The sequence below is a fragment of the Ostrea edulis genome, chromosome 7 (genome assembly GCF_947568905.1).
Source record: "Ostrea edulis chromosome 7, xbOstEdul1.1, whole genome shotgun sequence".
NCBI classification, from domain to species: Eukaryota; Metazoa; Mollusca; class Bivalvia; order Ostreida; family Ostreidae; genus Ostrea; species Ostrea edulis.
The window spans coordinates 19593174-19607101 of record NC_079170.1 but is presented as its reverse complement, the minus strand read 5'-3'; the positions used below and the strand labels follow the sequence as shown (position 1 = coordinate 19607101).

The 13928-nt window shown below is 34.8% G+C and overlaps 1 protein-coding gene across 3 annotated transcripts; it reads right to left on the bottom strand.

The window, feature by feature from the left end:
- Positions 1-325: 325 nt before the first annotated feature.
- On the bottom strand, positions 326-13343 carry LOC130047890 (heat shock 70 kDa protein 12A-like). 3 transcript variants are annotated; one of them, XM_056143610.1, is made up of 5 exons: positions 13215-13343; positions 5334-5807; positions 4581-4799; positions 4085-4229; positions 326-3223 (listed from the first exon to the last, which is right to left on the bottom strand). In XM_056143610.1, the coding sequence occupies exons 2-5, from the start codon at positions 5760-5762 to the stop codon at positions 2163-2165; spliced, it is 1854 nt and encodes a 617-aa protein (XP_055999585.1). In that variant the 5' UTR covers positions 5763-5807; positions 13215-13343; the 3' UTR covers positions 326-2162. The 3 variants fall into 3 exon arrangements, with proteins under 3 accessions (XP_055999585.1, XP_055999584.1, XP_055999586.1); XM_056143609.1 differs by lacking the exon at positions 13215-13343 and adding an exon at positions 9133-9760; XM_056143611.1 differs by lacking the exon at positions 13215-13343 and adding an exon at positions 9161-9757.
- Positions 13344-13928: the final 585 nt, after the last annotated feature.

The window sequence follows — 13928 nt, the reverse complement described above, 5'->3', positions numbered from 1 at the left end:
TGACGTTAAAAACAGAGGTCCCGTGTCACGACAGGCGTTGGCACGATATAGAAGCATCACTGCGACGACCCTGAGCGCTAAGCATATGTCTGAATGGTGCTTCATTTAAAGCTGGTGACGTCTCAGTGAAAAATTCTCCACGGGACGTGAAACAATCAATCAATTACATATAATTGGATAAAGATCTTCATAAAATTATCATTTTTTTTATGTAATTATGATACGTTCAAAGTTTAAGTTGTACGTAATTTTATACATGTAATAAAGTTTTGGTTCAAAGTAGGCACGCTGGTAATCTGTACATGAGTGGAGAAAAGAAAGTATAAAAAATATTTCATAATCTGTTTATTTTTCAGATTCCTTATGATATCAAGATACAGTATTCTTTACAATATATTGAAATATGTAGAAGTTATATGGTCTAAATGTGGATAAAAAAGATAATGGAATAAAATAATATCAAAGTAATATATAAAGAAGGGGATAAAACAGAAAAAGAGCTAAATTGAGGTAGAGATATTAAAAGGTAAATCAACATTACAGATCGTAAAGATCATAGTCTAGTAAATCATTTCACAAATGCATTGAATTCTCAACTTGCACCAAATAGTAGACCAAATAATATATTGATACAAATGTAACCACACTTTTCCTATGATATATGAAATACTAAAACATAAAAAGTAGCCACTAAACGTTTTACACCATTTAGATGATCGTGATGAGGAAAAACTTACAAAGCCACACTGCATATATACACTGCCCACCATAAATAAGTATACACTCACCAAAATAAGTTAATTGCGCACATACAAAATATGGATTACATCATAGATACAGATTTTCTTATGCAAAATACATAACTCTTACATATAAATAGATAACATTAGGCTTTTAACTTTTTATATCCCTTTTTTTTATCAAAATACTTCATTTTCTGAATTTTCTAAATCGAGATATGCAAACGTTTATCTGGAAACCATTCAAAATTAATCACTAATATATATTATTGTGTATTTAATGTGTACTTTTATAAGAACTTTTTATTTTTCACCTTAAATAAATCAATATCACAATTTAACAGACTATGCCAAAACGTTGAAAGTCCATTATTGTTTCACATATAATGAAGTTGTACCCTTAACTGATTATTTTACTGAGATAAATTGAAAGTTATACACAGTGAATTCATCTCTTTTTCATTATATTGCAGTGGCGTAGCTTCCATTGAGGCAACCGAGGCAGCTGCCTCGGTAAAAAAAACACCTTTTACGTTGTTAAAATGTCGAAAGCTATTTTGCGTATGTGTATACTTATTTATGTGTATTTTGCTTATGTGTATACTTATTCATGCTGGGCAGTGTACATGACTGTATAAGTGGGAGGTTTGTTTGAGTAACATTTTCATTAACTTCCGTTCATCTCTGTAAACGTATTACTAATATAATTATCACATACCTTCTCATTGTTCATGTTAATTGTCTTGAAATCAAAGGTTTATGCAGTCTTTCAATATCCTTTTAACAATAAACTTGTGGAATGAGATGGTGTGAAATACTTCGATCGATATAAAAGGAGTTTTAGTGTAAGAAGGCAAGTTAAATAAGATTTGAACGTTTTGCAAAATTATAAAGATGTCTATGACTACAACGGTAGTATATGTGTGTAAATGTATGACATATTCCTCTTGCTAAACGAGTTATGTGTCATGGAACATTTTCTGGGGGATAGAAACACACAATGAGTAAGATATGATTCAGTTACAATAGATATGGGTATTCTATTTATCACCTCTATCTGAACAATGACCATGTTTTATATCGTTTTCCACCTCTCCCTATCTTAGTAACAATACCCCTATAAACATGGGTATAATGATGGTGAAAAATACAATTCTACATCGGTAAATATCATACAAAAAAAATGAATAAACAACTGTCAATTTACAATAATGGTTGTGAGATGACGCCACGTGGCGTTGGAATACACGATGTAATATACAGTGAAAACTGCCTAATCCACACCTGTGTAAACCGTATCACTGGACATTCCAACGCTTGTTTTCATTCTCACTATGTATTCAGAGAGATATTTTGTCTCCTAGTGCATGACGGATTAACCGGATTTCACTGTATATCGTTTAACCGTATCATCTTCATTACTTAATCGTTAGAGAGAAGGTTTAACCTCACATGAACTGACTCTCCAGTGGCCTCATTTACTCCTTTACATGTAATCTCCTCTTCACCAAAGCTTAGCGACACAGTTACCTTTCTTTCAACTCCATAGCCGGGCATATCGAGCAACATATTTCCAATCTGTTTGCAGTTTTCATCCGTAACGTAACGAGGATTCGCTTCATTAGACTTGAATACTTTTATTCTCATCTTCGTCATATCTGCTCTGTGTGCGTAGACCTCGTTTTCGGCCGTTTCACCAACTTCAAACGACTGACCAACTTCTGCGAGTTTATTGAATACATTTTTGCAGTACGGATTGCCATCTTGATTTATTTTCTGCTCTGGGTCATCATACTCATCGATGAAGTATCTTATGACAGCGGTTCCGTAGGTATATTTAGAAATTCTGGATTTGACGACGGATGGATTTTGTCCAAATATAACAGCCCCGCGCATAACAGCTAGCCATGGATCGTCTGGAATGTATATCTGAAGATTGCCAAGTGCCTTTGGTATTTCAGTTTTCAAAAACTCAGATTCGGCAAAGCCCCCCACAAGAACGAGGTATTTTGTGTCCCGAGCCTCAGGTTTCGCCAGCAGGCTTTTTGTGTGCTTAACAATGTTGTCCAAGCATTTCTTAAGGAAAGTTTCAATGATGGATTTATCTATTCGTAGACAATTGCGTTTAACATCTACTTTCCCCGCGTATTTTGTTTCAAACCCAATTGCATTTATCAGTTTCTTGCCAGTTTTGCTTTGATAAACCTCCTGCAGTTCTGCAGGAATTTGGAATAGAACTCTGCCATTATTATCTCCCTTTGTATTTCTCTTTTTTAACTCGATTTCCCTCTCCAAATCCAGCCAAGATGCTTTGTGTGTTGTTTTCAGTTCCTTTATTACGTCTTTTCCAATCAGCTCTTCCAGAAACTTCATAAACTGTATGTTAACTTCCCGTCCTCCCCACGGGCCACCACTAGCACGGTGGACTTCTTTAATAGTGATATCCTCGGTTACCTCTTTGAGTGATATATCAATGGTTCCTCCTTAAAATATACATTACAAGCCATAAAGGAGTTCTTGTTTGATGTGGTGTAAAAAGTTGAATAAATATCATACAATTATCTATCCAGTATCTATCTGAGTGTCCATCGTCATTGAAGAAATCAAGATTACATTTGTATGATATGATTATCAGATTTTGTTGGAAAATATCGCAAAGGATACTTATAATCATAGGCCATCTCAAAGGGGTGATTGATGATGGAGATGATATGTTATATAAAGAGGATACTTATAATGATAGGCCATCTCAAAGGGGTGATTGATGATGGAGATGATATGTTATATAAAGAGGATACTTATAATCATCGGCCATCTCAAAGGGGTGATTGATGATGGAGATGATATGTTATATAAAGAGGATACTTATAATCATCGGCCATCTCAAAGGGGTGATTGATGATGGAGATGATATGTTATATAAAGAGGATACTTATAATCATCGGCCATCTCAAAGGGGTGATTGATGATGGAGATGATATGTTATATAAAGAGGATACTTATAATCATCGGCCATCTCAAAGGGGTGATTGATGATGGAGATGATATGTTATATAAAGAGGATACTTATAATCATCGGCCATCTCAAAGGGGTGATTGATGATGGAGATGATATGTTATATAAAGAGGATACTTATAATCATAGGTCATCTCAAAGGGGTGATTGATGATGGAGATGATATGTTATATAAAGAGGATACTTATAATCATCGGCCATCTCAAAGGGGTGATTGATGATGGAGATGATATGTTATATAAAGAGGATACTTATAATCATCGGCCATCTCAAAGGGGTGATTGATGATGGAGATGATATGTTATATAAAGAACTTCACAATCATTACCTCCAAGGTCAAGAACAATGTATTTAGTTCCTTGTCCAATTTGTGGTAACTGATCTTTTGATCTTTCTGAATGGACTTTCATGGTGTATATTGAGGCAGCTTCAGGTTCTAATGCCAGCTTCATTCTTTTCCTTGGTATGCCAGCCTACATATCCCATCGTAAAAATTAATGTAACAAATCATTGCACAATTTATTTTGGAATATTTCCATAGCTATTAGTTTAATCTTTGGAAGAATTTATTTTTCGTCTGAAGTTTGATTACATTGATATTTCAAAGATTATTAATCTCAAGTCAAGGGGTGTGGCTACAAAACAATATTTCAAACAAACGTACCCAACACCTACGCATATAGTTCTTGCAATTGTATGAAAAGTAAATGTTAGAAATACAGTAGAACAAGAAATTTACACACGCATGTGCGTGCAGCACTACAGTGTGCCAGTATATCGTGCTATACAAAACGTTCCACTTTGTGGTACTCTTCTATGCCTACCTTCACCGCCGCCTCCCGTGTGAACTGTTTCGCGCCATCATTCCATATGGCGGGAACCGTGATGACCCACAGTATATTCTCTTCTCTTATCATGTTTCCTCTAGATTTCAAGTCTTCCAGCAGACGGCGTTTCATATAACTGATGCTCTGTGCAAAAATATCTTTCGCTTGCATTGGATGACCTTCATCATCCACGAGGACAGTATCACTGCGCAGAATCTAGAAAATATTTCCAGTCACAATAAGGATCGCTGTTGCTTTGAACATTTTACTGAAGGGTTATACAATTGTATACAATTCTTTTCTTAAATCTTCAAGGGCCTGGGCCTTTCTAATTAGGAAAAAAGTGACATTTGGGAGAGCAAAATTCCTACAGAGAATTGAGGGGAAGCTCCAAACCAGTGTATTAAGGTCTACAATGTAATTAGACACTATGACTTTGCATTTGGTCAAAGTTTACTTAAATAAGCAGAAACCAAATAAATTAGATTTAATTAACAATTTTGAGGCAGAAATTGTAACGTATGGGTGTGTGAAGGAGATTTATGAACAATTAGGCTATCCTGCTTTGATTTGTTTTCCTTATTTGAGAATTTTAAAGCAAGCACTTGCTTTAAAGCATCGGGAATGAGGCTTTATTTCGTCTCCCTACAAACCATAAAACTATATATTTTGACAAACATTGATTAATATAAATACATGAATATAAATTTTATCGACAAAATAAATTATGCATAGATATTTACACTGTACCTCATTTTCGTAGAGTAACATCTTAAAATGTTTGAAAAAGCAATATCCAGACTGGGCATTGTCGTCTGCCAATTCTGCGTACTGTTCCTCCGCTTCGTATCCAAACGCTATCATTTCTCCATTTGATTTCAGTAACAGAGACGTCGGCGTTTTGTAAGTGGCTTGCGACGGACCAAGCATGCTTGACCAATGGAGACAACTGATCCGAAGGGGATATTTTTCGAATTCGTGAGTGTGAGACCACGCTATTCCGGAGTAGGTCGTACCAAAGTCAAGAGCAGCCACGAGGAGAATTTCGTCTGTTGTTGCTGTGTCCTCGGACTTCAAAGCTATGTCTGTGACGGCACATACAATGGATTCCACCGTCTGGTCAGCCATTTGTCTGTCTGTGACGGCGCATGCAGAAGAGTCCACCGACTGGTGAGCCATTTCTCCTTTATTCTGAACGTCAGGAGGAAGGATGGAATTGGGATTCTACAGGTACAGTGTAAATACAATGAAAGATATCGTACATATCGTCAGATTGTTATTTTCTTTTCAATCATACATTATGTTAGAAACAGACACAGTGTAAATACAATGAAAGAAATCGTGTCTATCTTCAGATCATTATTTTCTTTTCAATCGTACATTATGTTAGAAACATATACAATGTAAATACAATGAAAGAAATCGTACCTATCGTCAGATCATTATTTTCTTTTAAATCATATATTACTAGTATATGTTTTTTAAAAAACCCATCTGATCAATGCAAGGTGAAGATAACGAACAACGATCAATCTCATAACTCCTACAAGCAATACAAAATAGATAGTTGGGCAAACACGGACCCCTGGACACACCAGAGGTGGGATCAGGTGCCTAGGAGGAGTAAGCATCCCCTGTTGACCGATAAAAAGAAATATGTGTTGAGGAAATCGATACTAGATAAAAACAGCTAGGTTGTCATAATTACACAAAACACTTAGCATAGTAGTTAGTATATATAGTTAATGGAACAATACAATGTATAGTTCATTGTTACTCTGTATTCATCATCATACCTCAATACTGTTGGCTATACAGATGATGTTGCTAGAGAGACGGATAAAGATAATTTTAAAACTTTATGAATCAAAGCACGTCACTCATCCAAAACGAACCATTATCTAAGATTTCAACAGATTTGATGCAATTTTTGTGTCGTTGTGATATACATACATGTACGCTGTAGAAATGTTAAAGAAAATTATAAGCTATGCGATTTGATTGTCCTAGAGTAAACCACATATATTAACATATAACTGAAGGTACAAGCTAGTAAATATTAACTGTCTAGTGTTCTGCTAATAAGCTATTAGTCTATCTGATCACGTGGTAATTTCCATGAACTCTACCAATTGTTCATATTTACTTAGCTGTATTACTTTCAACATGTCCCCTGTCCCGGGTTTACGTTAACTGGTCTTGGGAGCAGTCACAAAAGGGGACCAGTTAAGATAAAAGCAGGCTGACGTAATCAGAGTTGTGATTTAAACCCGGGACAGGGGCATATTGAAAATGGATTAAAAGCAAGTAAGTGTTGATTTCCTTGTGACGGTTTTGTGCATTGCTGTTAAATGTTTGAAAACAAATTGTCTATTGCGTAAATCCAGGCACATCCGAGTCGAAACGTCAGTTGAAGCATAAACCGTCACCGACTCCGGCATTTACACGTTTTCCAGAATCAAAACATGAATGCTTGTGAAGAGAAGTCGATGTAGGCTATGCCTGACTCGACTTCTCTAAAGAGAATAAATTTATAGGAGAGCTATACAAGCATTATGCCGGTAAAGGGTTGCAAAAATAATGCTCGGCAATTAGGACCTTTAAGCAGAGAGGGGTTTTTAAGGGATACTGAAAGGACCTAGCTATTCTAACCCTGATCTGGGGGTGGGGGTGGGGGTGGGGTTGGGGATACTGAGGAAGTGCATTTTGAAAAAAAAACAAGAAATGTTTGTCAAACATATATGTCCACCATGGTGTAAAATTAAATAGGGTTATGCATCAAATAATTGATAGAAGAGCCATAAAAATTCTAGATATAGTGAGTGGTCAAAATCTTCCTATGATTGACCCCGGGCCTGGCCATTGACCATGTGACCTAAAAATCAATAGGTGTCATGTCCTTGTGTACCAAGATCGATGTCTGTCTATTGTCTAGCAAAAAGTTCTCAAGATACTGAGTGGGCAGTATATTCCTATGTCCAGTTTGACCCTTGACCATGTGACTTCTAAACCAATAGGGGCCATCTACTCCTTAGGATGTACCAGTGTACCAAGTTTGATATCTGTCAAACAAAGGGTTCTCAAGATATTGCACAGACAGTATCTTAATTCCTATGTCCAGTTTGACCCTTGACCTTTAACCATGCAAACTTAAACTCAATAGGGGTCATCAACTCCTTAGGATGTACCAGTGTATCAAGATTGATGTCTGTTAAGGAAATTTTTAAGAGTTCTCTAAAGATATTGAGCCTAGAATATATAGCTTCCTATATCCAAAGTGGATTGACACTTGACCTTTCGACCTAAAAATCAATAGAGATCCTCTTCTATTCAAAACCAACTTATACACATGAAACATCATTGCAATCAAGTGAATGGTTAAGATATTGAGTGGACAACATGTGGTCTACTGACCGACTGACATACTGACCGACAGACAAGTGCAAATTAAGCAATATGCCCCTCTTCTTTGAAGGGGCCAGGGCATAAACTTTACTTTAGAGATAAATAATGTAAAAAATATGGAAATCATATCAAACACGGGGGGGGGGGGGGGGGGGGGGGGGATTGAAGTTGCAGCCATTTAAAATTCCGGTAGGTCTTGAGTCTTGACATTTTCTGAATTAAAAATCCATTCTGTATGGGTAAATGATAAAACAGTAACAAAAATATTGCTACCTCCATTATTAGAACTCGATGCATTCAATTTATAGTTTTTGCCTTTGATATGCAATGATAGCCATTTCCTTCTGAATGTACGGTAGTTGTGAACAATGCGCGTATCAATCTTCATAAACATAACATATCTATTTGACAGCAGAATGTAAATATAAGACATATTAACTTCATTTTTGAGAATATGTGAGAGTATGAGCTGCAACAATTTATGTTAGAATACTTTTAAAGCATCATTAATGCACTCCATGAAATATATGCTAGCGTGAAGGATCGGAATTCATGTTCTCATGTATTTTCAAAAATGAAATGTACATGTATTAATTACTTAAATTTGCAATTTATACACAAACCCTCAAGATATACATGTTGCCCATGGGATGCATATATTAAATGGTCCAAGCAAGTTGCCTTTGCTAAACCAGAAAATTTGATCCATTAATTAAGCCTCATTACACTCCTAATATACCCATGTATTCAACTACAGATAGACATATATGATTATGACAAACATACATAAAATTCTGCTTAAATTTTTAGCTTTAGGCCGTGTCCATACATCATGATTATGCAATATAGTTAAAAACACAATCATCCATATCTTCCACAATGACTCTCTGAATAGCCAAATGATTGAAATGAAAACAGTGCGTTGTCACATAATCTATGCAAATTAATGCTTAATTGTTGCAAACATATAATTATACATCCTTGATGCAAATGTTTATCTAAATTTTACCAGCGAACAACAGCTGGAAAATTGGAGCAAAAATGACAATGACAGTCACTGTGCAACACTGATTATATATCAGGGCAATATATACTATACCTAAAGAGAAAACGAACATCCCTCGGACCAATACAGCCCACTCACATTATGAGAAGATAAGTCCATTACACACCTCGAATAAAGACCTCAGTTCACCAACCGGAAAGCAGACATTCTTCCTGCTTTGAACATACTTCTCCTCCTTCACACAGAAACCTCAACATCCCAGAGTGACAGATCTCACACGTGTGGTGACGACATACAATATAGCATAAACACTTAACAGCAGTGAGTCTTCAGCTCTTCACCGGCGGCAGAAAATTCAGTTTAAACTGTCAACACTTAGTACTTGCAGCACACATATCTGACAGTTACAACTGCACACTTCCAATGTTTTGTTAAAGAAATTCAGCCAAGTGCTGTTAATATACTTACAAACAATTTTGCAATGAAGGTTGGTACTTAATAAAGTTTGACTGCAGTACAAAGTCAACATGTCCTAGATAATGAACACCTTGATCAAGAATCCAGCGAATAAATATTTACTTGTTCAATTTTGTTTTAAAAAACTCATGCAGATCTTATAATTTAAATGCATACAAGAAAATGTTACTAGTATTTTAGGTAATACCATTCACCTGCTGAATGCATACTTTGTTCATATGATTCAGGTAATTTTGCATAATTACAGGTATCAATACCACAGGCAATTATATTGCTTGGGTTCAAATTTACTTATGAAAGAGCACTCATTAATAGTAAATTCGAAACCAAGCGATATAATTGCTCGTGAAACATACATATGATAATATAAAAGCTGAGCACTATAAGGTGATCAATCCGTGTATAAGATGAAAATGTGTGGGATGATAATGCATATTATGAATCATGAGAAAAACCATCAAAATAATTCAACTCACATATATCGCAAGAGATTAAAATTCATTGTGAATTTGTCAAGTAAAATATTACGGCTCCTGTGGGATATCAAAGCTTTCATCAGCTTAGCTACGTGTACAGAACTGTAACCCTCTAATAAAAATATTGTAAATACAGCTAGCTCACATAATTTAACCTTTTGAAAATTCATTTCATGAACGACATGTTTACAAACTAATAAATAATTCACTAATTAATTTTGGGGTCAAGCTTTGCATTGGTTTATTAGATTAGGATCGAAATCAAAAATTGATTTTTCCAAAACAGACGTATCACAGAGATCAACTTCATTTGTTTTGGACTTTAGATATTCATTGAAATTATCAGCTGGTTCTGTATATTGTAACAATGCATTTAAAATTTACACACAAGTACATGCCATGGTGCAATTTTAATAAAGCCACTTCAACCCCCCTGTCCAATTCAACATACCAGATTTTTTGTTGTTTTTCATTCATTAAGTAAGTACCAACATTTCCGTTCTAACTCGCAAACAAGAATTTTCTTTCTAATCCATTTCCTTTCTCATCTGATAAAACTTGTCCAAATTATTAATGACAAATGTTTCCTGATTTATCCCAAATCTTCTTCTATCAAGCTGTTTATACATTACAATGATATTAGAAGTTCCAGGATTATATTAAGAATCACGAAGGTTTTGTGGACACTGGTACATGTAAGAAGTAATATGCAGTGATGTACAGGGAGGGCTAAGGGGTGGGGAGAATGGGGGGGGGGTGTTATGTTCCTTGTTATGCCTGAAAGCACACTGGACAAAATTGAGCTTAATAGTCTGAGAGTGTGAGAATATTGCAAATACATGTATGTCTCCTACCAATAAGTCACAATTACCTTCCTCAGACTACTTGAGAGATGTCATACATGTATAAGCAAACCATGTATATTAGACAAAAAGGTGGATATTATTTTTGAATTCTAAACTAAGAAATATTGTAATTTCAATCTCTTGAAAAAGATGTGGCAAACTAGATGAACTTTATTTCAAACTAATCATGCTAATATACCTTTCAAATATAGATCTAACACAATAAAATATACCGAGAGCTAGACAAAATACAAAACCACTGCAGTGGTCTAGGGGTAGACCATTCGCCCCTCATGTGGAAGGTCGGGGTTCAAATCCCGTCCGCAACAGACCTAAGTCGTTAAAACAGGTAGTGACAGTTCCATCTCCAAAAGCTAGGCATCAGGTGTAAATGTCACGGGTCCTCAGAGATTACCTTAAAAACAGATGTCCTATGTCACAGTAGGTGTGGCACGCTAAAGAACCCTCACTGCCATAATCACGGAGCATAGGCCTAAATTGGAAGCCCTTAATTCGGCTGTCTTGGCAGTGTCTCCATATGAGTGAAAAATTCTCAAGAGGGATGTTAAACAATTAAGATATAATCAAGATTTAATTCAGTCAGCCATAACACTAAGTTTTACAATCTACATTTTACAAACAGTGAAACGTGCTTAAACAGTTCAGGAGATATTGTCCATGTTAACTTTTCATAAAAGTAGGCCAAAATCCAAGGTCAAAATTTGGTACCAAAAGAAAGGTTCGTCACAAGGAATGGCATGTACATGAAACATGAAAGCTAAAACACTCCTATTCAATAGTTATGGACAATGTTAATTTCTGGTTAAAGTTTTCAAATTTGGGTCAAACTCCAATTTTTAAATGGTGCATTTTCCTTAATAAAGAATACTTGAAATATGATATATATATCATAAACTTAGAATGGTTAACATACATTTTCAAAACTTTGTAAACAATAAGATATTCCAATCTTTGTTTATACACAACAAATAATGAACTTTCTTATCAATGAGCTTTTATCATAAGGTATTTTAACCTTATTTTTTTGTTATCATTCTAAGTTTTATGTTTTTGATATATCACATTTCAAGTAATCTTTATTAAGTAAAATGTACCATTTAAAAATCTGTGCAAAATTAACATTTAAATTCACTAGTTTGCAAATATACATGTATACAAGACTCGATCAAGTCTTATTTACATAACACAGAGTTAAGACTAAAATATTGCTCTTATCCATGCATCAAGAAAGTCCAAAAGACATGTTAAGATGACTTACATATCAAATAAAAAATCAATTTTTTCTTCTTCAAAAAACGTGAACCATGCAGTCCCTTTAAAATACAAGACACTATAAAACATATTGGCTGTCTAAAATAATATACACCCACAAAATACTAACACTTTCCCCTCTCTAAACATAATTACGAAACATTAGCTTCATGGGGTCCAACATTAAATAATAGGTCTAGCACAATCTCTATATTTAGCTATATAGCTTTGTAAAGCTATTTGAAATAGCTTGATTTAGCTATGTTACACCTTTTATCAAATCAATCAAATTTTACCATAAAATATTTCCAAAACTATGCCTTATTGATTCAAAATTGTCAAATGTTTAGGATTACTAAGAGGAAAAGCAACATGCAATTATCCAATCTTTCAATCTTCAGCATAGAATAAAAATTACAGAATAATGGACTGGCAATCAGATTCCACATTAGTCATCATACTTATCTATGCTTCAATGCACATGGGGTAGTGGACAGTTAACAACACAATAGCATTCTCTTTTTATCAATGTTCAGGACAACTCTTAAAACCACATACATATTGTTATGAAGACTAATTCGAATCACAGGGGTTTGACACGATTCTGAGCACTCTAGTATATCTAGTATATAGAGTGCTCTCTATATATACCGGTTTGTCCAGATACAAATTGAGTCAAAACCCTGTGATTAGAACAGTCTTGTGGTTAACAGCTGGTAAAGTTAACTGTATAAACATGTTCAAAATTTATTTCATATTGTGTTGACATTTTGGCTATGCTATTGCACTTGAGTAATATCAGTCTAAACTAGCTGAATCACGCTATTTCAAATAGCTTTATAAAGTTATATAGCTAAATATAGAGATGGCACTGGACCAGTTTAGTGTCAGCACGGTCCCATAGTGTCCAGAATTTGAATAATTTTTAAAAAATTGTATTAACATTAAAACGCAACAAAATATTCATAATTCATGAATAGATTGATCGAGATTATGTGGACAACAAAGCTATCCATAGCCTAAATAGTGGCACTCTCCTACTAGTACAGTACCTGTACTCATAACAGAGATCAGGGAGGCCGACCCCATTCCCGAGATATTATTGTGCTGTGTGTGTTTGAGAAAGAAAAATTCAATACGATGTACTTACTACTGCCAGTATCTAAGTTATCCAAACTTACGCAAAGCCACAGACTGAGCTATTCAATGTGTATCCAAGAAAAACCGGAAAAGTGTGAAGTTATCTCTCCCATTAAAATTGAGTAAACTCCGAATGACCTTGATGGATGTTTTATTTCCGAAATGTGCCAGGAATGTACTGTCCGACTTTCGGGAAATAATTCTGAATCATTTTTGTGTAAAGCATTTCATTCAACACTTAACTTTTCTTCTCTTTCTTATTTCCTTCTTTCTTTCTTTCTTTAGCTGACTTGGGGTTTTATTAGAAGTACCCTGACATGTGTAGGACTATATATAGGCCTATTGTCTATATGACAATACCAAGGTTACACATGAAAACCACATATGGGGTCCTTTTAACATGTTTAACCTTAAAGACATACACAATTATATTGTAATTAACAGAATGATGAAAAGATTGATTATTGAGGGGAAACAATGAAAGGCATTCAAATTGAAAGACAATCAATACTACTTTAGATAAGAATTAACTTTTAAAACATTGATTATTGATAAATTCTTTAAATACAAAACCATGCATGTGTTTTGCATTGTTCTGAGGTCAATAATACAAAAAGTTACTATCTACCATTTTCTTTTCATTGATTTGATAATAATAATAAAATATATAGTGCCCTATATAAAATAAATTACTCTATTTTACAAGGGTAAGAAGAGGAATGCA